At 34.3% G+C, this 25,434-nt stretch overlaps 1 protein-coding gene across 8 annotated transcripts in view; it reads left to right on the top strand.

Annotated features, from left to right (window-relative positions):
- Nucleotides 1–25,434, top strand: part of G3BP2 (G3BP stress granule assembly factor 2) — a 73,730-nt gene extending 48,296 nt beyond the window's left edge. For 6 of the 8 annotated variants that reach the window (XM_010969323.3, XM_010969322.3, XM_045506147.2 and 3 more), the window contains 11 exons: nt 7,765–7,883; nt 8,936–9,017; nt 9,781–9,954; nt 10,444–10,534; nt 11,242–11,344; nt 11,843–12,023; nt 12,999–13,097; nt 17,175–17,277; nt 18,582–18,710; nt 19,275–19,393; nt 19,728–22,654. In XM_010969323.3, the coding sequence (XP_010967625.2) occupies nt 7,789–7,883; nt 8,936–9,017; nt 9,781–9,954; nt 10,444–10,534; nt 11,242–11,344; nt 11,843–12,023; nt 12,999–13,097; nt 17,175–17,277; nt 18,582–18,710; nt 19,275–19,393; nt 19,728–20,000 (1,449 nt within the window). In that variant the 5' untranslated portion in view covers nt 7,765–7,788 and the 3' untranslated portion in view covers nt 20,001–22,654. Of the gene's footprint in view, nt 1–7,764; nt 7,884–8,935; nt 9,018–9,780; nt 9,955–10,443; nt 10,535–11,241; nt 11,345–11,842; nt 12,024–12,998; nt 13,098–17,174; nt 17,278–18,581; nt 18,711–19,274; nt 19,394–19,727; nt 22,655–22,953 lie in introns of those variants that run through there. The other 2 variants (XM_045506146.2, XM_045506148.2) reach the window with 2 other exon arrangements.

The raw sequence follows: 25,434 nt of genomic DNA, 5'->3' as shown, positions 1-25,434 counted from the left end.
AAATCGCATATTTTGAACTGTTGCATATTTAAAATATTTGTTTGTTTGTTTGTGGTAGAGGGGGTAATTAGGTCTACTTACTTATTTTTTGGAGAAGGTACTGGGGATTGAACACAGGACCTCATGCATACTAAGCGTGCACTTTACTACTTGAACTATACCCTCTCCCGTTGAACTGTTGAGTATTGTCAATTTCAAGTTACCTTACAAATGCTTGATATGTGGTAGATGGATGTAATGAAGCATAATTGTATTGCTGAATTTTAAAAATTGAGGGATAATTTACAATTGATAAAAACCAGTGTTTTCATTTGTATGACTTTGGACAGACATATACAGTCATGAAACCATCACTACAATCAAAATATATTTCTATTACCCCAGAAATGTGCTCATGTTCCTTTACAGTATTTCTCTTATGCTTCCAGCCCTATAGTTTTGTATTTTATAGACTGACATATCAATAGAATCATCTAGCATTAACTTTAGGTAATACTTCGGAAACTCATTCATGTTATTGCATGTATCAATAAGTGCTTTTTATTGCTGAGTAGTATTTGAATATTTGGATTTACCACAGTTTGTTTATTCACCTGGCTAATAGTCATTTTGTTGTTTTCAGATTTTGAGAGTTTATTAATAAAGTGGAAACAACATACAGGTCTTTGGACATATATGCGTTATTTCTTTTGGGTAAATATGTAGGTTTGGGATTGCTGGGTAATATGGGGCACATATGTTTAATTTTATGAGAAACTTCCATATTGTTTTCCAAATGACTGTACCATTTTTTTGTTCCTACCAACTTTTCCCATCTTTGCAAGCACTTAGTATTTTCAGATTTTAATGTTGGCCATTATTAAAGGTATAAGTGGTATGTCATCGTGGTTTTAATTTGCAGGTTTCTAATGATTAGTGATGTTGAACATCTTTTCATCTTTATTTGCCACCTGTGTATCTTGGTGTGGAGTATGTATTCAAATCTTTTGCCCATTTAAAAATTATATTTCTTGTTTTATTCTTAAGTTAGGAGAGGTCTATCTTCTGGATACAAGCCCTGTATTAAATATGTAGTATACAAATATTTTTGACTGGCTTGTCTTTTCATTTTCTTAATGATAACTTTAAATAAGCAGAAATTTTACATTTTACTAAGTCTAATTTGTCAGGTATTTTTAATTGTTCTTATTGTGCTTACCTAAAATCTTTACTTACCTAACTTTACAAAGGTTTTTTTCTTGTGTTTTTTTCTCAAAGCCTAGAGTTTGGTTTTATGTCTAGGCCTGTGGTCCTTTGTGTGTGTGTGTGTGGTCCATTTTAAGGTAATTTTTGTATATGGTGCAAAGTATGAGTGAAACTTCCTATTTTAAATAAGAACCTGTTAGCATTCCCCCATAGCAGCTTTTTTCCACCAAGTTTTAATGAGATATAATTGACATATAGCACGGTGTAAGTTTGTATACAGCATAATGATTTGATTTACATCATGAAATGTTATTATCACAGTTAAGTTTTTGAAAGTCCAGCATCTCATTCAGATACAAAATTAAAGAAATAGAAAAAAATTTATTTGTGATGAGAGCTCTTAGGATTTACACAAGTCTTCATATATAACATACAGCCAGTGTTTATAATATTTATCATGTTGTGTAGTACATCCCTCATAGTAGCTTTTGTTATTCATTAACTATTGAAACATCTTTGTATTTTGGTAGGTTGCTTCTCTTAAGTGGTCTTCAGTATCACAGATTTGTTCAAGGTTTTTTAATCCTATTATGTGCAAAGTAATGGTAGATGATACAGAGAGTGTCTTGAGCATCTCCTGGAAGCATAACACTGCCAGGCTGTGCTCAGCATTAATGTAAAGGAGTCTTTCAGATAGGAGAGGGATGTGCCTGTGCACATGCACATGTACTACTAGGACTAAGTGCATTAATAAAAGAGATAAAGAAGATATATGCAATACTAAGAGGAAGAAATGATTAATCCTGCCTGAGGGACCTAGCTAAAGAAAGCTAGGTAAAATTGGAATAAGTCTTTGTGTAGGTTTTTGGAAAGCGCATGGGGGAGCATTTGGTGGTGTTGAGAAAGACAGTCATCTCCTACAAATTCTTTTCCCTTTCAGCTCTGGCTTGGAATATTCACTTCTTCATTTTCTGCATGTCAGATTTCTGCTCCTGTTCCAGTTCAAGGAGTACATTCTTTGTAGTAGGGCTATCTAGCATTTATCACATTAGATAATTGTGTTGAGGAATTCTGTCTCCCACTGACTGAACTTTGATTTCTTTGGAGCAGCAGATCAAGTCTATCATGTTCACCATTGTCTTCCCTTGAATAGCTTCTGGCGCTTACAGGGTGGATATCCAACGAATGTTGAATGAATTTGTGTTGTCCCCCTATTTACCTAGTCTATTGAGTGAAGTAAGACAGCAGCCTAGAGAATGAAAATTGCAGGTTCAGGGAATGATAATGATGGTAAATGGTATAATATTCTTAAGAGCATAGAGTTTGTTTATAGAGAGGTGAGAAGTACAGTGGAAGATAAATTTGAAATGTTGGTTAGGGTCTTGTATGTGAGACAGGATTTCTATGGAAGGCTTTAAACTTCAGACTGAAAGCAGGTGTTTGGATTTGACTGTATACAGTGTATATAGCTACACATGTTGCAGAAGTTTGGAAGACTTGAGGAAGAACTGAAAGGGTCTGAATTCAGTTGGAACAGAAGGGCTGGGACAAATTCCAAGAGATTTTTGTCCAGATTTCACAGTTTGTAGCTTAAAGAGGGAAAGTCACTTAGGACTGAGCTTTCAAGTAAAGAAGTTAGTAGGTAGCACCATGTAAAGAAAGAAGGAAACTGCTGTTTCTGTATGGGAGAGGGTACATATATTGGGTTACCTACGAGGTCATGTATGGGTATTCAGCAAGTTGTTAAAAGTGTAAAATTTGAGTTTATGGCAGAGACTACATATAAATTTAGGTAGGTAGGAGAGCTAAAGCCATTTGACTGTCTGAATTGCCATGTTAGAAGACAACCTCGAGGACTTCTGCATTTTGATGAAAAGGAAAGTTGCCTCATGGTAGAAATCTAGAAGCATTAAGAGAAGGTGATCAACAGTAGTAATGCAGACAGGTAGAAGACTGAGGTCACTGGATTTTTGAGAAGAATTGTGAGTTTCCAGAGAATGATATCCAAGGGAGAGCTCAGATAATAGTGTTTGAAAAGGGAGTAGAGAATGGAAAGACAGAGACAGATGCACAATTAGTAATTTAGGTCAGAATATGATTGATAAAGTGCCATGATAAAGGTCCAAATTACTTTGAGAATTCAAGAAGGCGGCAGTTCTACTCAGGAATCAGGAAAGATTTTCAGGGCAACAGTATTTTAGCTGGGCCCAAATAAATGCATGGGGTTTCAGTCATAGATAGGAAGGGATGAAATGAGTACTGAGTAGGAGTCAAAGATTCTGGTTCTTGTTAATAGACTTCTAGAATCCCAGCATTGGAGTAACTTAATCTAACTTCATTGATCATACGATTATTTTACTACATTTCAGCTAAATTATTCAGTCTCTGGAGTAAATACCTGCAGTGAGTGGCAGGTATCATGAAGTAGCTCTACTCTGGTTCTTCTTACAGCATATTGAAACGATATACCTTCCTGTAATTTCCATTCACTGTTCAACCAGCATTTAACTCTTGCCAATTAGCACAGAACTGTCCCCTCATTTTAGACATTACATCCATATTAATGTAGCCTGAGATTATTTGCTTTGGAGGCAACACCATTATACTAGTGATTGATTCACTGAACTTTTAACTAAAAAGCAAACAAACAAAAAACCTTAGGTACTTAACTAAAAGCTGAAGTTTTAGTCAAGGAGGGAAAAGAGGGCGATATACTTTGATAACAGTTTTTAAAAAAATATTTCAAAATTGAGGAAATTTGAGCATGGTATAGGATATGAAATCCACTGTAACTTTCTTTTCTACCTTATTTGTGTGTATGGTGTTACTTTCTTCCTCTCCTCCACTCTTCTCTAAATGGATATTAAGAAATTAAGAAAAGATGGTGACAAGTGATAATAGAGCGACTGCCCATGAGAACTGGAATAGATATGCTTCAGAAATGAGTCTGGGCAAGTGGAAACATTTTAAGATACAGAAATGAGTAAAAGTTAATGAAGATACACAGGGATTGTGGGCAGAGTTAGTGAATGTAGTAGTTAGGACTCTAAACAGGGAAGCCAGATATGATCATGTTGGTGTCTGGATGAATAAATAGGATTGATATTTTTAAATTACAGGTAAAGAATACATTTTACATCTTGGTATGATAGCAGTCTCCATATATTCAAGTGTTTTGAGGAAAAGTGGGGTTTAATCTTGGGATTTCACTTTCTCTGAAAAGGTGTTAGATGATAATTGCTTTTTGAAGGAGCTAGAGGTTAACAGCCTTCTGTAGATTATTTTTGTATTTAAGTATCCTTTAATCTTGGCTATCTTTGTTGAACTGTGTAGTCTTGGAGGCTTGACCAGAGATCACTTCGCAATTTATAAATTAAGTCAGGACCCAAAAAGGTCATGATTTTTTCATGGCCTTAGGTAGTTAAAACCTTTGTCTCACTTCTATGTTCAGAGGTTTGTTTTGTTTTGATATGTATGTATGTATGTGTGTATGTGTGTATGTGTTTGTGTATGTGTTTGTGTGTGTGTGTGTGTGTGTGTTTGTATTATTTTTTTAAGAAATAGAAGGACCCAAATCCCAGAAATTGCTTACCTACGACTTGGGTTCTTTGCTGTAAATAAATTTCCCTGCTCCAGGGGAGAAAAGGGGAAGATGGCAGTTGTTTGGGCAGAACATACAAATTAACCTCTCATTAAAAAATAGGTAAGTCAGTGAGGTTGCTTTTTAAAAAATTTTCCCCCTCTGTACCTTTACTTTCTGGTTGCTATGGTTGGTTTCCATCAATCAATTATACTTTAGCCCTCTAAATTGAGTCACTTTATAAATCATTTACGTTAAACAAGTAACTGGTCTGTAAGTTATATTTAAGTCAGTATAATTAATTGAAACACCATCCTTTGAGTAACATCTTTATTTCATTTTATCATTCCCTGTGGGAGCCTCCGTGGAACTTTAAAAAAGTGACTGTGTGTAGCATCTTAGGCTGTTTGTTTAGGCTTTTACCAGGTTAGCATTGCCTTAACTCATTGACTATTTGAAGTTCACTTTTTTAAGTTACCTCTTTTGAATAAATAACAATTTATTGAATAATAATCAGGTAAAAATTACCTCTACTGCCTATTGCCCTGTCTCTCTGATCTAAATTGATAATATGGCCATAATACTTTAGTGACTGTATAGGTGGTAGACAATGTGAAGCATCCCTTGAACTTCATTACAGTAACTCTAGTGTATTTTGACCTTTCTTTGATGTTGATGTGTGTAATTGGTACCTTTTTTTTTTTTTTTTACTTCGGTTATATGTAAGTGACAAAAATGGTCTGTGAGTATGTACTTTATAAATGTGATGGGAGATTGGGGTAAATGACAGTCTCACTATAGAAAATCTGGAAGTAGGAAGAATAAAGAAGAAAAAATGAGAATCCCCAAACCCAGAAACAATCTCTAATAGTATTTCTGTCATTTGACAAAACTATTTTGTACATAATTATTTTATTCAGAGGGTAAGTTAGTATCTTCCAACATCTTAACATCAGGTGTTACACAGTATTACTGTGTAATTTCCACTTTTTTTACTTTATAAAATTTACTAGATGAGTCTACTGCTCTTCAACCTTCTTCATCATTCAGAATTAAAACACTATGTTTGGTGGCTTTGTTACTTTAAATGTAGCAAATGAGAGACCTTTTATGTATTAGGATTTATTAATCCCTACTTTTGGAAGTTTTTGGGTTTTGGGGGGAACTAATGGCATTTGGAATGACAGTATCTGATTCTGTTTTGTGAATTAATTTTTTTTTTTTTTTTAATGAGCTGGTTTAATTGTAGGTGGTACTGAATTCAAGGTAGAACAAAGACTGAAGAGCAGGCTGGTAGGATTCTGGGCTGGGTTTACTCCAATCTCACAGCTAAGGTAGAAGTGAGTGAGAACTGGCTAAGTGAGAACTGAAGAGATGAGCCACCATATGAAAAATTTTTTTCTTTTTTGCAAAATTTATTCTTAAATGTGCCACAGGCTCCAAGACAACACTCCATCAATTCTACCTATAGGTGGCAACAGATGTTAAGGCAGAGAATCCAGATGTTTAAATGGCAATGGAAGTAAGGATCACCATCACCTGAGGCATAGGAACGACTTGCTTTTTGCCAGATTTCTTAATTACACCTGTGGCCAGAGGACCCTTCCCCGTGGCCTTCACTTTTAGCTCCTCCAGCTACTTCTCTTTCTATTTCTGCTTGAAAGCCTTGCGTGCTTCTTGGATTGCTTCAAGGGCCTCTCGCCACTGGCCCTTCTCCAGACCCTGCCACTGGAAGCAGTCAGTTAACTATTTTGAAAGTGAGTGAGGCATTATATAAAAATTTAAACAGATTTTAAAAAAAGACTGAGAATTTCAGGACAGTCACAAAAGGAGAAACAAGGAACCTAGTAGAGTATTATGTAAAAGTTGAATTGGAGTCACTAAAATGTACAGTCTTAGCTATAGGCTCCATTATGGCTGGTGTCTGATTTTTTAATTAAAAACAACATCACCTTTGTAATGATTATGGTGGGCTATCTTTGGCTGTGAAACTTTTTGTTTAAAGGAAACCTGTGTTCAAATTTATTTGTTAATGGGAATTTAAATTACATCCCGATTTGCCCAATAGATACATACACACGTATGTATAAACATGTAACATTCAAAGTTTCTCCAATTCCTGCCTTTTTCTCCAATTCCTAATGTTTTAATTTTTACTGTTTTGGGGGGCCTATAAACACATAAATCATTTACTTTAAATAATGAAAGGCTGTGTTTCTATTTTTATTTTGTACTTGTTTTTCTTGACCTTACCTTTGAGATTTCAGCTTAGAGGTACTTTATTATAGCACCTAACCCATTCTGTTCCCTGTTTGCTTTTTTATATTCCATGACAGAGTATAAACTCCTGAGGGCTAGAGTCTTACCTTGTTCACTGAGATATCCTATTTACTATAAACAGTGCCTGACAAGTAGTTAGACAAATAATTGAAAGAAAGGTTGGAAAGACATACACCAAATGTAAAGAACCATTATCTGGAGTATTGAGGCTATTGCTGGTTTTTAATGGTAATCATTATCATTTCGGAAACAGTGAAATGAATGCCTAGGAGAGAATACAAAGAAGACAAAAGTCAGTACTGTCCATGATGGACGTAATCTCAAAGTCCTGACTTATGTATGCCCTCTCTAGTTTTCTGAAATAAACCATTGGAATCCAAGAACGTAGTAGTTAATGGTCCCCCAAGGAAAAAGATACTGTGAGTGAAAAGATTTTTACATAGTTTGATGCGGTTCTGGACTCCCTTGGGAATGAGAAAGAGAACTCTGCTACTTCCCCCTGTATTGAGGGTTAGGGGGATTAAGAAATAGAGACACAGGGGAGATGGCGAATGTTGGAGATTACAGAGGTTGTTGGGAATTTATTATTTTGCCGTTGTAATTACTTTTTGATAAATGGTATTTTCTTTATTTTCATTTGAATGGCTATGAAAATTTACTTCATGGAATTTAATAAAGATGACTTTTAATAGTTATCATTCTTGTGTTTGCTCCCTTAGCATTTGACATTGTTCAGCAAAGAAATGGTTATGGAGAAGCCCAGTCCGCTGCTTGTAGGGCGGGAGTTTGTGAGGCAATATTATACTTTGCTGAATAAAGCTCCAGAATATTTACACAGGTAAATTTTAATTGGATTATTTAGTATTTTTATTTAGTTTTATTTTCTTGAATATGACTACGTATATTTTGTCTTTGCTGTTTCTTCATGTCCTGACAGTGTCTTTGCAAACCACATCCAATATTTTAGCAATCTGGGGTTAAAAACAGACTCTGGAGCCAGTCTAGGTTCATGTATTAGCTGCCCCATTTAATAGGTATGTAACCTTTGGGGAGTTAATTTTACCACTTCTGAACTTCAGTTTGCTCTTTCAGGTAATACCATTTACTCCTGAGGTCGTTGGGGGCAGTTAAATGAATCAATATATGCAATTCACTGAGAACATTGCTTGGCATAGAGGAAGTCATATGTTTTATTACAATAAGATCTGGGTTCTCTTTATGAAAAACTTAACTTTCATAACCTTAATTTAGGAATATATTAATTCTAATTGCTTTAGGTAATACCAGAGAAACACTAATTTATCATGTACTTAAGAGCAGTATAAAAATATTAATGAGAAATTAGATGCTGAAATACTATTGATGTTTTTTACTTGATCTCTGAATTATTTTAATTAATTTAAATGTAAACTTTTAATCTAAGACTTTGGAATTAGTGATCATTTGGAACTCTTGAGTAGAATGTTGCACAGTATCTGATACCCAAACAAACCTAGATAACTTGAGTTTTTGTATCTAAAAGGAAATAGGTCAATTACTACAGCATCAGTAATTAGAATCTATTTTGAATTATCTCATTATTCCACTTAACAAAATACAGATGTGGTAAGAATTAGATGAGACTAGCTAACGATTGTATATTTAGTGTGCCAGACACACTAAGACTTCCGTGTCATTACACACTTAATCCTCACAACAACCCTATGGAGAAGTTGCTGTTGTTCTGCTTTATAACCAAAGAAACTGAACTTAAAGACCGTAAGTCTCAAGATTACACAAGTAATGAGTGACCGAGCCAGACCTGGGAACTAGGTCTGTTTGACACCAGAACTCTATTGCCTCAGACTTCTCTTCACAACTGAATGTTAATCATTATCAATGGATTTACAGGTTTTATGGCAGGAATTCTTCCTATGTTCATGGTGGAGTAGATGCTAGTGGAAAACCCCAGGAGGCTGTTTATGGCCAAAATGTGAGTATCAATTTCATATACATTTTAGATTATTTTTATTTTATTAAGTTAAGATAAGTGGTTTGGGAAAGAGCCTTCTTGTGCCCGTGGATTTCTTCTTGAATGTGATCAATTAACTGTACTAGAATTTATGTTGCAGTTGTTGAATGTGCTTTGAGTTCTTACAAACATCCATTTTTTATAAAACAGTATTACATTGGGGTGATACAAAGGAGAAGATGGGACATTTTTATATTCTTGGTGTATTTTGTACATGAAATAGTTGACAGTGTATTAAGTTTACACAAATGTAGGCTAAACGTTGTGTTACAGGAATGCATAGAAGCGTATCTTCTTTATGACTTTGTAGAGGATGTGGGACTTATACAGGCTTTGGCCTTAACCAAATAAGAGGAAATTGAAAGTAGAAGAAATGGCCTCAGCAGACACACAGTAAAGTGAAATTAGGTGTGACTTCAAGGAGTAGTCAACACAGCTTATGTGAATGACTAAATACTTAATACAGAACAGTGGCAGAAAGCTGTATAATAGGAGACAGCCATCATGATTTCTTATAAAGAGAGGTGACATGTTGAAACTAGTGGTTTTAGGAACATTGGTCTGGCAGTAATGCACAACATGGTAGAATGGGTTCAGATGAGGCAGAGATATTAAGTAGGTAGTATTCTAATATTGTGAGGAAATCAGTGAAAGTCTGTAGTGTTGTACAGGTAATGCATGTAACAAATTTGTATTTCCTCCCCACATTCTTTTCCTAATAAAGGATATACACCACAAAGTATTGTCTCTGAACTTCAGTGAATGTCATACTAAAATTCGTCATGTGGATGCTCATGCAACCTTGAGTGATGGAGTAGTTGTCCAGGTCATGGGTTTGCTATCCAACAGTGGACAGCCAGAGAGGAAGTTTATGCAAACATTTGTTCTGGCTCCTGAAGTAAGTTTTCATTTCAGTTAATTTTTATTTATGTGATTTTATTTTGCTGCTGCTAATTGCTTCAAGTGTCCGAAGAGTTTCTTTTTACAGGTATAAATATGCATGTAGCCATTTTTGAGAAATCTATTTTGGATCTGTTGATTAAGTGAGATCCTGATACAAATGTGTAAATAGATGATTAAGATTACAGAAACAATATAAAAAGCATATATTTGATAAATAACATACTAAACAATGGAAAAATTCCATTTGTTAGTTGATCCTAGTTCTCTTCTGTTGAGTAACCATTTCTTGAGTTTTGATAGTCTTTGAATGATCTTCTGTAGTTTATATTATCATATAGCATGGTCAAATTTTGTAAGTTATGTTGAGTCTACATTATTTTTGTACTATTAAAATAGAAATTGTGTGTGCCATATAATTTGTTCTTTTAATGTAATGCTACATTTATTGATATTTATGGAATATTTGGATGTTGTTTTCCTATAGGGATCTGTTCCAAATAAGTTTTATGTTCACAATGACATGTTTCGTTATGAAGATGAAGTATTTGGTGATTCTGAACCAGAACTTGATGAAGGTAAGGTTACTTTCATATTAGAGGGCTTCTGTCTTTATTCATTAAGAACATGGCAAGGATGAAAGTTGCAGAAATTTGCCTCTATTGTAACTGAATCAAACCTCCTTTCCCCCTTTTTGTTCCTGTTTTTTGTTATAAAAGAAATAGATATTCATTAGATGAAATTATAAAAATTAGACAAAGAAAGTAAAAAAATTTCCCTCATCCTCTAACCAAGAGTTGGCTTATTACAGAATTTTGTTATAGCTTATACTGACCAGTACTTTTCTAAAAGTGGAAGTATGCTGGCTCAGAGCTTGCTTTTTCTCACTTAATATATCTTTGTTGGCTATTGACTTTTTTTTTCAGCTATACCATAATTATTTAATTGATTTTTCCATTGATATACATCAATTTATTTCCTTTTCTTTATCATTATTGTTCCATTGAATAGACGTGACAAAGGAAATTGAGTTATGACTTTAATATCATTCATTTCCTATCCTTTTCTTACTAATGGACCTTTTTTAAAAATAGAGTAATTCCAAACTTCATCTTTCTTGCTTTCCAGCTTTTTAAAAAAACAAAGAATGTTACAATTAAAAGCCTTTGTAAGAAATAAGTCAATTTTTTTTTACTATAATATCACTTCCTTAAACATTAAAAATACATGTATCAAATTGTGTATTAAGCCTCTTAAAAAGATGTGATGTATTATTTATTGTCAGAATCAGAGGATGAAGTAGAAGAGGAACAAGAAGAAAGGCAACCATCTCCAGAACCTGTGCAAGAAAATGCTAACAGTGGTTACTATGAAGCTCACCCTGTGACGTAAGAATACTGATTGCAAGGCCAAATTTGGTTTCAACTATAATGCAGTAGCAAGGTGGTTTTTATTTCTAGAATTACTGTTGGAAGTAAATTTTTGATAAAGCTACCAAGCCAGCATTTGAGTATTCACTGTATATATGCAAGAAATTTGGGAAGCATTGTATTTAATCCAAAAACTGAACATGGTTTGGCCCCAAACTGATCACATACTGATGCAGCACAATGCTTGAAACAACACAGAGTGAGCATTTTATTTTTTAAATAATGAGGTTTGTTTATAGGTAGTGCTAAAGTAAACATTTTGAGTAATCAAGTTTTTAAATGGTTAAAGAAATGCTGCTTGAGTATTATTCCTTTCTGCCTTCTAGTTCTTAATGGACTTTTGCTTCAGAGCATTATTACTAGCATGCCCTTTAGATTAGAGAAATGCTGAGTTTTCTTTTATTCAAACTGATTATTTCACTCATACTGAAAAGTGAATAAAATATTTTATTGTAGTAATGGTATAGAGGAGCCTTTGGAAGAATCCTCTCATGAACCTGAACCTGAGCCAGAATCTGAAACAAAGACTGAAGAGCTGAAACCGCAAGTGGAGGAGAAGAACTTAGAAGAATTAGAGGAGAAGTCTACATCTCCTCCTCCTGCTGAACCTGTTTCTCTGCCACAGGAGCCACCAAAGGTTAGATCAAAGGAGCTTTTTAGACCTATAACATCACACTTTCATATATGGTGCCATTAATGAAGCATGACCTTTGTTCTGTTACAATACATTGTTTAACATAGTAAAGTATGCTTTTTTAAAAAAAAAGTATATGAAAGAAGCTATGGGTTTTTTTTTTTTTTTAATAATCCTGAGGAAATTTCATTGTATTTTTACCCCCTAAAAAGTACCCCTGACTGAAATTTGTATGCAGTGTTAGTATCTTACATGAAATCATTTGGGTCCATGTATAAAGCTGAGCTCCTCTTCCACTCTGTACTGAGTCCTCTAGCATGGATGCAACAGGAATCATGCAATTTCCCAAATTAAAACAAGTTGGCCTATTATTAAAAGAAGAGATACATGTTTTTTCTGGTTTAAATGTGAACAATTTCCTTTCTACACTAATGAAACTAGTGACACCCATAGTGTATCATTTAAACCTATCTAAAACATCTTTTATCTTTCTGTAAAGTAGAAGGTTAAAGTATATTTGGGTAGTGAGAGGAGATTCCTTGTTCAATTTGTGAATGTCTGTTAAAGTTTCCAGCTAGTGTTCTCTTCTCTTCTGTCCTTCCCCTCTCCCCTTAACACCATCTCAGCACCCTGTCTTCCCCCAAAAGGGAAAAGAAATTGGTTCTGTTAGGTTCTTACTTTTTCTACCATGTGTAGTTGTTAGTGGTTTTGTTTGCCACTTGCTCATCTACTTAGAGCATATAGGAACTTGCTTGTGGATTTTAGTTGTTCAGACAAAAGAGTCAAATAATCTTGCATAATGAGATTTTGAAAGCTGGCACATAGACTGGCATGTGTGTGTGTGCCTTTCTTTCAGGAGTCCTCCATAATAGAGCAATAGTTTAGAAATGAAAAGAAAATATTTATTTGGAAGTTGCCCTATAGGAATGTTGGTGGTTTTCCATGATTAGTAGTCTAGGTTTGTTGCATTTCCTGCAGGCTTTCTCCTGGGCTTCAGTGACCAGTAAAAACCTGCCTCCTAGTGGTACTGTTTCTTCCTCTGGAATTCCACCCCATGTTAAAGCACCAGTCTCACAGGTAACCAATCTGTGAACACATTGGATTGTATCCTTGTTACATTGCCAATTGCTTATCTTTTTTATACTTTTAAAGTGAGTCAATCAGAAATTATGGATTAAATATACAAAAAATGTATTAAATGTCAGTGCACCCACTTTAAATGCCAAATCTCCATTCATCATCTACATAGGTGGTATTTGGGGTTTGGGTATGTGAAATACAGATTAAGTTGGTTTTACTAATATCTATTGGCATTTAAAAGGCTTCTTAAAATAACCAAAAAAAGTTCCTTTTTCAAAGTTTAAAATTTTATTTAGCAAAAATATTTTAGGGAAGAAATTTGGAAAGGCACAAAATAGTATGGCATTATAAAGAATCGCTGTTTTTTAGAAACAGAGAACTTTAAAAAATACACTGCCTAAGCTCTCAGTCTGTAAGTGGTTCATACCATTTAATTGAAGCCTGTACCAACTTATGACTGTAGTGTTCACCTTAACTGATCATTCCAGTATTCTGCTTTTTGTCTGTTTGTCATCCTACCCATTTCAGAGCTTTTAAAAAATTGAAAATAAGATAACGGGCTACCTAATATGTTTATTAGGTAAAATTTAGAGTTAACTAAATTCTAAGGTTGATAGGCACAGTTGAAGGGTGTCCATTTCTTTTCCCTACACTTTGAGTCAAACTTCATTCCACCAGAAAATTTACATTTAAAATGATAAGTGCACATAAAATTGTGTCTGTACACCTCTCTATATGCTCTTAAACAGTGAAACTTTGAGATTTCAGAAGTAGCTGGTAACTATTAGTGTTTCTAGTATTTGTACACATAATTAGCTTGTACATAATAGAATACACAGCCTCATGATAAGTTTTTTTCAGCCAAATATTCAGGAACTATTGAGTAATCATCTCAGATCACAAACCAGAATTCTATCTTAATGAATAAAATTAATTTGCGAAGTACTGATTATGCTTTTCAATGCATCTGAAGACCCAATAAGTGACTTCCAGATTTTCTTTTGAAATGCTATAATTCTTACCAGATTTGCATTTGGAGTCCTTTGAATTGTTACTTGATCTCAGAGAGTTGTTTAAATTTATTTTAAACTTACTGCTAGTTAAAAGTTAGGGTAGCTAATGGCTTATTTTGCCTTTAGTAAGTGTCAGGCATTGTGCAAAGCACTTAAATATTTATTCTTATCTAATCCTCACAACCACCCTGTGAGAATGATTACTATTATTCCTGCTTTACAGATGAGTAAATTGAGGCCTAGAGTTCCTCACCTAAGGTCAGACAGCTATATAAATAAATTAGTAGGGCTGGGCTTTCATTGCAGGTGGACACAATGCAAATCTATAGGTTTCTTTAGCCTCTGGAGGGTAATGTAGCTACATCAGAGAAGAAGAATGCTGACTTACGGCACATCTAAATTACATTAGATCCTAGCCTCTTAGCCAGGAAAAAAAATTTTTAAGTTTTTTTTAAATTGTAAGAGACTGGATTATATTTCCCACCCCACCCCCTTTTTAAACAAAAATGTTAAACGTTTATAATTTAAATTTCTGATCTCTTTAAGCTGTATTAGAATGGATTCATGATTTTTCCACTTGATTTAATAAACCCTTTAATTTTATTTTGTTACTTTGGTGTAATATCCATTTCCTTAATACTTTTAGCATAGATTATTAATAAAAGGAGGATTAATCTAGTTCTAGGGCATTGGTAGGCATTAATTTAGAAGTAGGTAGGTTAATTTCTTGTAATTATATTTTGTCTGGAAATTGATTAGTTCATTTAAATAGCTTATGTTCTGTTGAAGTACATATTATGGTTTTACCTGCTGCTGTTGACTTGATTTGATGGTTTCATTTTTATTGCATATTCTCTTTGACCTTCATTTGTGAGATTTGTCATGTGAGCATACTTTCTGGTTGCATGGAATTAATTGTAAGGCCTTATAGTTGTGTGTGGTATATTAGCTATTTTACCTTGTTGGAATAGTTTTCATGAAATTGAGCCTGAAGAATTAGTAAGTGCACAGCTCCCTTAGTTGGCATATATTAATCATTTATTGAAAGGAATATTGATAAATTTTTTTTGGTCTCATATATTTTTCTTGTATTGGCTTTATCAAGTATCTCTTAAAAGTCAGGTTGTTAAATTAATGTATGGATTATTTGTAAGATGTTGGAAATTATTTAAATTTATGTTTTTAATTTTAAATCCTTAAAAGATAATGAAGTCCTTTTTTGTTTTGCTACTTGTAGTTATTTTCATTATCTGTTTTGAAAAGAGTTTGAATCAATCACCCAGAGTTCTTTCTTTTTCTTTGTATGAGTTTTTCAAATTAAAAATACATTTCCTATTTTTAGTAACTTCTTAAACATACTAGCTTCATCAAACTTTGTTAGAGCATATCTGTTCTTTAATTCTGTTTTACATTCATAATGAAGTAACTTCTGCTTTTAGGCCCTTAGTTGAAATTTCTAAATAATTGCCTTTTTCAGATCTGACATTTTCAATAAAGTTATTATGTAGTGTTAAATTTGAAATACAGATAGCTGTAACTTAGGGCTCCTGGTCAGGCATAGAACATTCACCTACATGTTTTGGGGTAGAGAACTAAAAATGTAATTTAACTTTAAATGAACCAGTAGTTAACTGAACATCTCTGTGTAACAGCACTGTGCTTGGTTCTTTATGTGGTGTAGAAATGAATTAAGATACGGTTCTTGTAAGAATAAATACGTATTAAAAAAAAGAATAAATATGTATAAATTTAAAACTTGGGAGAGTTAAACATTAGCTTTTTTTTTTAAGTAACAAAATTCTAGAACATGGGAAACAACTTTATTTTGAGGGAAATGGGAACTACATGAAGAAAACAGAATTGGGAAAATCTGTTAAGAACTGCTAGGATAGGAGATAATATACCTTTTGGTTACAGTGGGTGAAATCACTTATAATAAATTGTCAGTTTTTGAAAGAAACATAGCTCTTTGTAACAAAATTGGTCCTTACAAATTATAATATCCCAGTTATATAAATGATGAAAGAGTCTGAGCCACTGCCTGGACTGAGGTACTCAGAGATGATCAGCCATAAAGACAGGACTGAAATTACTAGCTTTCTGACTTGACACATTTTTCATATTCCTGCTGAGTGTTTTCAGCATGTATTTTGTCTCTTCCTTGGACCATAAGTATTTGGACAGTAGACAGCCTGAAGAGGTTGGGAATACAGAACATGCCAATGTATTAAGGAAAAGGTAATAGCAGATGTGAATGTCATTTTCTTTTTAAAACAGTTACTTTAATTATATGTGTTTAATTTAGCAGTTAGCAGAAACTTTTGGAGGGTACCCTAAAATGTTCTGTTACTTCTGCCACCTCCAAGAAGCAGTTAAGAAACATTGTTGGGGTCAGTACTTAAATAAATGCACACTTCTCCCGTAAGGAAGAACAATAGGAAACTAAAGGACTTCATTGACTATTTGAGATGCTATATACATGTTCCTATCTTGTTTTTTATGTGCATTTTAACTTCAAGGTAGTATTTTTAGGTGCCAGAGTATGCCAAATTGTATTTTGAACTATCAAAACACTGATTTTTAAAATTATTTATGGGGTGAGGTTTAGAAGATAATCTGAGTACTATTAAATTTGAAAGGCAACAAACTAGATAATTAGAAAGTGTCATATATTTTTGTCTTTCTAAGATAAAGATGGCTTTTTATTTTGTATATATGTATTTACATGGAGTGGCTCATCTTGCATTTTTGTGATTTTTGTAGCAATACCTTTTATGCTGTCTCTTTGTGGATATAACTTTATTGAAAAAATATGGTTGTAAAAGCAGCTTTTTGTGAGTTACAGCCTTGTGTGGAAAATAAAAACTTACCCTACAGTCCTAGATTGGTACAGAATATCTTTGTAAAAATTTGTTTTCACATATATAGGATACTATATTAAAAATACTCTAAACTTAAAATTACCATTATGCCTGCTAGTGACTTGCTGGTGGTTGCTTTACTTGGTTTTTCTCTTATGGAATGTGTGTTTTCATAATGTGTTTTTTCCCTTATATTGTAGCCGAGGGTGGAAGCTAAACCAGAAGTTCAGTCTCAGCCACCTCGTGTGCGTGAACAGCGACCTCGAGAACGACCTGGTTTCCCTCCTAGAGGACCAAGACCAGGTGAGCTGGCCCCTCAGCCTTTAGCACCTAGCACTGGAAAAGCTGGAAAAGACTGAAACTGAAAAAAAAATTTTTTTAACTATAATACATTTTATACACAAATCCTTTCAGTACCAGATTACTTAAAGGCTTGAGTAACCTGCTGAATACAGCCAGGGACAAAACAACTTTTAGAGGATTAGCTGACGTACCACGGAGGCCTGTATTTTGAAGGTGTAATAGAATTTTGAGACAAATTTTATTTGGTTATTGTCACTGGTTGTAAGAAGTCAAAACCTAGCTGCCAATAACCTAGTCTCTTACTTAGCACTCTTACCTCTTCACAGATAAACGATAAGCACACCCTGATTCTTCTTATTTTGATTGTCTTAGGTATTAAGTTGCCATGATTTTTGACTTGTTTCCATTGTTAGCTAATATATGTAGAACCTCTGAATTCCGTAAGTATGCTTAGATTGCTTTTGGGAGGAGGTGGGAGAATAGTTTACATCAAATTTAGAATATATAATTTTCCCACAAAAGTAAGATAAGTGATGTGTTGTTAAACTAGAAGTCATGGGAGCTGGGGTTTGTCCTAGCTTTGCCACTGACTGAGTTTATGATCTTGGGTGAGACCCTTAAATCATGAGATTCTCTTATGCTATTTGGTTACTACATAAATTTTTCCTATGTGATGTCTTTTTTTTATATGCCTCACTGTGTTCCTTGTAGTTTTTTGGGAGGATCAAATTCGATTTTATATATATATACACACATATACACACACACACACACACACATACAGACATGCACAAACCCTAATGTGTATAAAAGCCTATATAAATGAGATATTATTGCTATTAAATTTACTGATTTGCCTATGGTGTCATACAACCAAAGACCAAGTAATTTGTGAACTTCAAAATACTACACAAATACTTAGTTCAAATAGATCTCACTATTTGAGATCTATTTGAAATCTATTTTTATGTATCTGAAATTGGTTCCTGGGTGATGGCAAGAGTTTGGTTAAGGAGGAATACTTGTATGGCTAATATTTGATTCTCATATAATCAGAGCAGCAGATCTAGAGAGGGACTGTAGCAATCTAGTCAATACGCTCACTTTCCACTTTTGTGTCATATTGTTCTCTAACTAACCTACTAATAATTGGCACTTCCCCCTCTGTTCAGGGAACTCACTATCTTACTAAACTAAACTAAAACAGGAATATCAAGTGGTGTTTTTTTTTTAACATTCATTGCTTTGAACTAGTTTTTATGTGACACTGTAAACTTTAATATCGGTTCTATTCCTTTTCTCAGGTAGAGGAGATATTGAACAGAATGAACCTGACAACCGTAGAATAATTCGCTATCCAGATAGTCATCAACTCTTTGTTGGTAACTTGCCACATGATATTGATGAAAATGAACTGAAAGAGTTCTTCATGAGTAAGTGGTTTATTTTGCTTTATTGTAAAATTAAGAACAAGAAAAGAGCTTTTTTCCTAACATAATTAGGATTTAAAAAAAAACATTTACCTCTGTATACTGTGTGTATCTCCAGGCACTAATCACCTTTAATTGTTAAGAAGGGAGTAGAAGGTTGTATCAGAGATTTCCCATTGACTGTACTTAGTGTTGACTTGCCTGGTTCTGTAGAGGTTAGAAGAAAGAGCTAGGTGAACATCTTAAATTTGGAAATGAGATTCATTTGGCAAGTCAGAAATAGAAAATAACATTGTCTCTTTAAAACTATGTAGGTAACTTTTCTTTTGAAAGCATTAACAAAAGATGAAGAAGGAAGAAGCAGAAGAGTAACAAGACAGGCTAGTTGGCCTCTAAGGTGAATGACCTATAAAAGTAAATGTACCTTAATTGTCACTGTCACAATAGCAGCTTGTGACTTTTATTTTGAAATGGATAAGGAGATTAAGGTATTACATCCTGAACAATTAAAGTCACAAAATATTCTGTTAAAATATTTAACCCTTGGTGTAATGTATATTTTCACAGGTTTTGGAAACGTTGTGGAACTTCGCATCAATACCAAGGGTGTTGGGGGAAAGCTTCCAAATTTTGGTTTTGTGGTTTTTGATGACTCTGAACCAGTTCAGAGAATCTTAATTGCAAAAGTAAGTGACTTAAGGGGCATGATTCAAGACTCTTATTCCTATTGTATATGATGCTAATTTGGTGCATTTAAAAACTATAGAAAGCCTTTTTTTTAAACAGTAAAGCTAAAAATAGTTCACTATAAAATGGTATTTATGCAAAGAATAAAGATTTGTTAGTTTTAAAGTCTGAGGTATGGATTTTATTATTTACTCTGGTGAAGAAAGTTGGAATAGATATTAAGAATTTCGTGAAAGTTTTTGTCTCTTAGGATTTCCTTATGTGTGGGAGGTAATACCACATTACTATTACTGTCTAACCTGCCCGTGTAAATTTTTTCCTTCCCTTTTAAAGCCAATTATGTTTCGAGGGGAAGTACGTTTAAATGTGGAAGAGAAAAAAACAAGAGCTGCCAGAGAGCGAGAAACCCGAGGTGGTGGCGATGATCGCAGGGATATCAGGCGCAATGATCGAGGTCCTGGTGGTCCCCGTGGAATAGTGGGCGGTGGAATGATGCGGGACCGGGATGGAAGAGGACCCCCTCCAAGAGGTGGCATGGCACAGAAACTTGGCTCTGGGAGAGGAACCGGGCAGATGGAAGGCCGCTTCACAGGACAGCGTCGCTGAGGCTCCACTGTTGGCAAAGTCTTGGCAGTGGTACATTTTTCATCGTGTTTGCATTCTTGTTAATTTTTTTTGGCTTTGGAATGTGACACAGCCTTTTTGATCATTTCTTTGATGTGAAAAGCATCTTTGGGTTATCAGTTAAATTGAGGTGGACATTATTTCCCCAGTTTTACAACAGGATTTGCATTGTTAATTTATAAATCTAGACTTGGAGAATTAAGGACTGAGAAGTGACCATATCTTAAACTATCTACAACAAAGTGAACTTAAAAGGACATGCCCAACTGAATTCAGGTCCTTTGAGTCAAAAAAAATCCTCTGCTGCACATTTTGTTTAAGTGTTACTGTTTCTGCCTATTAATATTGGAAACACAAATAGTGCAATTTGTGCAATTGGAGAATCTTGCCTTTTTTCTTGACTCCCCCCCAAATACAAACCAACAGAAACTTACGTATGCACTCATCAGAATGCACTAAATGGGTAGTCTGAACTCATTAACGGTGACATCTGCAACAGGAGGCAACAGGGGAAAAGAAATCTTTCATTTTTTTTTCCAGTAGAGTATAGTTTGTGAAATGATGAGGGCATTTTATCTGCTTGCTGTGACCAGCGTGTGTACACATAAACCTTAACAAGACTACAAGTATGTTCCAGAAGGAAATAATTTAGTTATGAACTAAATAACAAAAATCAGAACTTCAAATGCTATGGTCTTAAATATTAGACCAGATTTAGTAGCTCCATATCTAAGATTTTTCTACCTGCCCCTCTTCAGTACAGGGATGGCTGGCTGCTCAACACACTCCTCCTCCCTTTCCTCCTTTCTTTAAGCTGTGTACAGTGAAAATTGTCTTTACTGTATTTTTGTTCTCTGGTAATGTAATAAGCATGATGGTGCCTTCTATTAATACATCATTCCAGTCTTGCTGGTAATTTTGTACAGTATAGTGTATGAATTGCTGTGCTGCAAAGCCAAACAGCTGCAAAATGTTGAAAAATCATTGAAGTGTATAAAAATTGCAGTATCTTTAAAATCAGTAAAATTGACTAGCATATTATTTACCTTGTTCTTCAGTTAACAACTTTGTGTTCTCCGTGGGAGGGAGTCTTGTGTGTTTGTGAAGGAGAGGGAAGGAGGAAGTCAGTTATTTGAGTAAGTCTCTTGACTTTTCTCATAACCTGAATGTGAACCTTGAAGCGTATCATTTGAGAGGTGCTTGGAAAAGTCAATCAACTTGATGTACATTTTTAGTGACATTTAAAAAGCAGTCAGATTCCATAAATGGCAAGTAAACCTGAAGTGAGGATACTGCAATTTTCAGAGAAAAGAACAACAGCTCTTAAGTGTTTGCATTTTCTATTTGGGGGGCAGGGAACTGTCATTCATTTTGCACAATTCTTGAACTGATGTCAGCACCCGAGTGGCTCTGAATTTAAGTCTGGGACGACATCTTTTATTTTTACATGAATCTCTAAACAATTCTGTGAGCAAAGTTTGTAGCTGCTGGATTATTGTCTGTCTTTATAACAAGTTCCAGTAAACCGCACGTATGACAAAGGATGTCCAGTTTTACGCTTGGAGCATTCGGTACATACCAGTTTCTGATGTTTCAGGCTAGGAGTGGGGTAAATAAGTGTGACCACTTAAAGCTGCTTGTTAGCATGGAAGACTTCTCCATTCTGTCTTAGTAAAAACAAACAAAAAACGCACTTGACATAATAGCAAACTGGTTCTAAATTATGAAACTGTTTGCTATTTAATAAACTAGCAAATGATGCACATAATTTTGTTTTTCATGTACTGGGCAATATAAGTAAAAGTAAATCTGTCCCTTTTTCCCCTGCTTGAATGAGGTCTTCCATGTTTGAGGAAAAGTCTTGCACTATTGCATATATTTTGGGGACACAGATTTCTCAGTTTCCATTTTGTGGGGCTTAAGGATTTTTTTTTTCCTGTTTGAAATACTTTCACGGTTTCTGATGTATAGTACTTGAAGTTCTTACTAGAAAATTACTTTTGAGTTTTGAAGCCTTTATTCAAACTGCTTTTAAATAAGTGGTTTATCTTCAGTGTTTTGTTTTGTTTTGTTTTTTATAGCATATTTTCCCTCCACTCTTTCATTTCTTTCATATATGTAAAATTTCCAGTCCAACATATTGCCCTGCCACCCATGAAAACTGTTCTGGCACCAAAAGTAACGACAAATGTTAAGTGTAATAGAAAATTAAAGCAAAGAGCCATTCAGCTTCAGTCTTTACATACCATGAATAAAACATTAAAACATCACATGGAGAAGTTTACATGGTGATTGTTCACCTGCAGTACTGTGGACTTTTAACATTTTGTCCCCTTTTCAGTGAACCAGAGTAAAATACTCATCTACCATTACTGTTATTTGCTGATTTTTTTTTGTTTGTTTGGATGGTAATATTCTATTCTATCCTTATGACACTATTGCAACCAAATTGGCTTTACCATCTTGGCTTTAGTAGGTATAGAAGACAATGGATTACCATCTTTATTGCTGTAATGTGTTAAGCATTATATGCTAGTAGTATCTAGTTTAATTGTTTCAGGTGGAAAGTATTCTTTGAGTTTCCATTTTGAATGTGTTTGGACTAAACAAACAATAAACTACTGATGTCTGCAGCATTTATCTATGTCCCTAATTTAATCTATAGGTTTGTGTTCCAAAATATTTTCTCCCGATTGCATTTCACACAGCCTAAGTAAAAATAAGGAATTATTCTAAAACCAACTGATTATTTGTGAAATTAGATGTGTAAAATAAAACAAGTAAGACCTGATTGTTGTTAGAGATTGATCCCAGTTCAGTTAGATAGCTGGCATACAAGGTAAAGGATGTTAGAACAGAATAATAAGTGGTAAGGAAGGTGAGAAGGGTCTAAAGCAGACTACTGACTTTTTTTTTTTTTTTTTTTAATTTGGAGTTTTCCAAAGAATTGCTACCTCATCTCAGAAGGAAAGAAGAAAAGAAATGGGAAGATTGAGGTTATCTGAAGTTATGGACATGACCCAATTCAGCAATTGCAACAATCTTGCCAAGCTCTAAAAGAGTATTAAGAGAAAGAATCATTTAGTTATAAATATGAATATATACTTCAAATGAAAAATGAGGTCCTAAAGCATATGTACTTTCAGAACTTTAGACTTTTCCTTCATTAAAAAGGATAGTATAAATGAGTTTTCTGATACATTCATAACACTGTTCATGAAGATTCATTAACTCAATCTTCACAAATTTATATTTGAGAAAAGCCAGAATAACTATTGTTTAAATACTCTCATGGACGTAAGACTTAATTTTTATAAATGTATATTAAACTCACTTTCAATTTTAATTATAATTGTAATTTATCTAATTTTATGGCTGTGGAAAAACATTTTTCAGAGGGGGTAAAATGTATATGCCACACTGTATTGAAAAAAGAACCAAATTTCAAGGAGCAAAATATCATTTGGTCCAGGAAATCTATGTGGAACAAAGTATTTGAAAGTTTCGGCCACACAGGATGCTTCATTTTCATTGTGCTATATAATGCAGTCTTTGTATTGAGTGAATAAAAATATAGTGGATAGATGTTCAAAATTTTTCCTTTAAATTAGGACAACTTGTTGATAATTTATATTTCAACTACAGGTGAAGACTTTCTTTCATCCTGTGTTTATAAGACTTTCTAATTACGATCAGTTTAATGGCAGTTACAAAGTATTTCAAATTCTTGGATAAATGAATTATTTATCACATCCTGAGATTGCCCTTTGTGATAGATTTCAGTAGGTTTCATGTAGAGAGTAGTTGTTTAAAACTATTTGCATCCTTAAGTCTGAGAATTTCCAAGTAATGACATTTCTAGGTATTTTTGACAAAGACTAAAATCTTCCAGTCTATTTATGTAGTGTGTGTGTGTGTATACATACCTTATGCTTCAGAATTACAGGAAATGAAGTCTATTTTTAACATTACTAAATACTGGGCAAAATAAATGGCAGGTTTAGAGTGAAACATTCACAGAAAGATTAACTACTCTTTGTCCTTGATCTCTTAAGTGTTTTGGTAAAGCTAGCTGTCTGCTTGGAATGCTTCAGCTTTGTGACAATATTCTAACTGCTCCTGTTTTGTGTACTCACTGTTGTTGCCCTGAAACCTTCACTGCCTGCCTCCTACACACACACACACTTCTCTGAATGGTTTTAGGAACTATCTAAAACAATGTGTTGGACCCTCAGCAACTGTTACCTGATACTGTTTCTCAGTTAGCTGATTTTACTGTCTACCTATCCTGTGTTTCAAACACATTTTTTTAAACCCTTTTTTGCCTTGTTACCTTTTGAAGTCATAGATAATTCAAAACCCAGAGGTCCAAAACTATTTTCTCTTTCTAAGTGACTTATGCATGCCTGGTTCTCTGATAATGAACAGCTCTAATCTGACCTATTTAACCTAGAAATGTTTGAAGTCTAATCTGTTCTGCTGAATACTTTCTCTGTGTCTCTCTCCTATCCATTTTTCAGGTGCAGGAGGTCTTGTTCCTGCTATTCTGATTAACTTTCATTGGCTCATTTAATTCATTAACTATTGAGCTCCTAAGAGCCAGGCACTCTTCTAGGTACTGTTGATAAATGATGAAATAAACAAGATTTACTGCTCTCAGGTTTAAAAGGATTGAAACTTTGGAGAGAACGAGTGGGTGCATATTTAACAAGGTAGCTATGGGGCCTTGTTGGCCTTAAGGAGGTTGATCTTTATCCCAAGGACAATAGGAATTTGAAGGTTTTGGTGAGTGGCAGGAAGATAATTCTATTTTGAAATCTCTCTGGCTACAGAGTAAACAAATTGAAGGATTGAAGAAGCAATGAGTAAATAGGTGAAAGGATGCTAAAGTATTTTAGTCAAGAGCTATGATAGAGTGGTTGTACTAGCTTGTACTTGAGTGGTGATGGTAGAAGCCTAAAGAATTTGAAAGACCTGGGGAGTAAAATAAAATGGCCAGGTCTTGGTGAGGAAGAAGTTGGTATCAGAGAATTCAAAATTTTAACTTGCATAGTTGGAAAAGTAACATGATATGTGAAACACAAGTTAAAAAAACAGGCTTTCATGACGAGGAGGCAAGAGTGCTGTGAAACCGTTAATGGATTTTGGTGTGAACTAGACCTGAAAAGATAAGGCTATGTAGGAGGGTATGGAATCTTGACAACTTGCCTTTTTAAAAACTGTATAGAATGGTAAGTTTTATGTATATTTTACTACACACACACACAAACATTCTATGCACATTATATAGAGAGTACAGATAATGCAGAAGAATGAACTCCCACAATCTAACCCATAGGTGATCCTTAAAAGTATCTTGGCATGTGTGTGTGTGCTTCTTTATACTATTAAACGTTGCTTTAATGAAGACAAACCA

Source organism: Camelus bactrianus, chromosome 2 (genome assembly GCF_048773025.1).
Source record: "Camelus bactrianus isolate YW-2024 breed Bactrian camel chromosome 2, ASM4877302v1, whole genome shotgun sequence".
NCBI classification, from domain to species: Eukaryota; Metazoa; Chordata; class Mammalia; order Artiodactyla; family Camelidae; genus Camelus; species Camelus bactrianus.
Note: the sequence above shows the minus strand (reverse complement) of the source record. Positions and strands in the feature narration are given on the sequence as shown.